This window comes from Penaeus monodon, chromosome 15 (assembly GCF_015228065.2).
Source record: "Penaeus monodon isolate SGIC_2016 chromosome 15, NSTDA_Pmon_1, whole genome shotgun sequence".
NCBI lineage: Eukaryota > Metazoa > Arthropoda > Malacostraca > Decapoda > Penaeidae > Penaeus > Penaeus monodon.
Window position 1 is genome coordinate 13628866 of NC_051400.1, and position 223 is coordinate 13629088.

At 59.6% G+C, this 223-nt stretch overlaps 1 protein-coding gene across 1 annotated transcript in view; it reads right to left on the reverse strand.

Annotated features, from left to right (window-relative positions):
* LOC119581756 (endothelin-converting enzyme 2-like) overlaps window positions 1–223 on the reverse strand; it is a 106974-nt gene that overhangs the window by 27862 nt on the left and 78889 nt on the right. The window contains exon 3 of the mRNA XM_037929889.1: window positions 15–166. Within this exon, the coding sequence (XP_037785817.1) occupies window positions 15–166 (152 nt within the window). The remainder of the gene's footprint in view (window positions 1–14; window positions 167–223) is intronic.

Here is a 223-nt window from a genome sequence, read left to right on the forward strand (position 1 = left end):
CCCTATCCTCTCACCTTGATGATGTTGTGTCCCTCCCTGCGCGGGTCGGGCACCACCGTGACCCTGAAGAAGGGCGAGACGCCGAACTCAGCATGAAGACGCGTCAGCACCACATCGAACTCCCAGCGCCGGAGGTCCCACGTGTCGCGGATCAGGTTCCAGCCGTCTGTAAAGTATACGGTATGAGGAATCAGCCGCTGGTGACTGGTTGGGAGAGTGTAGA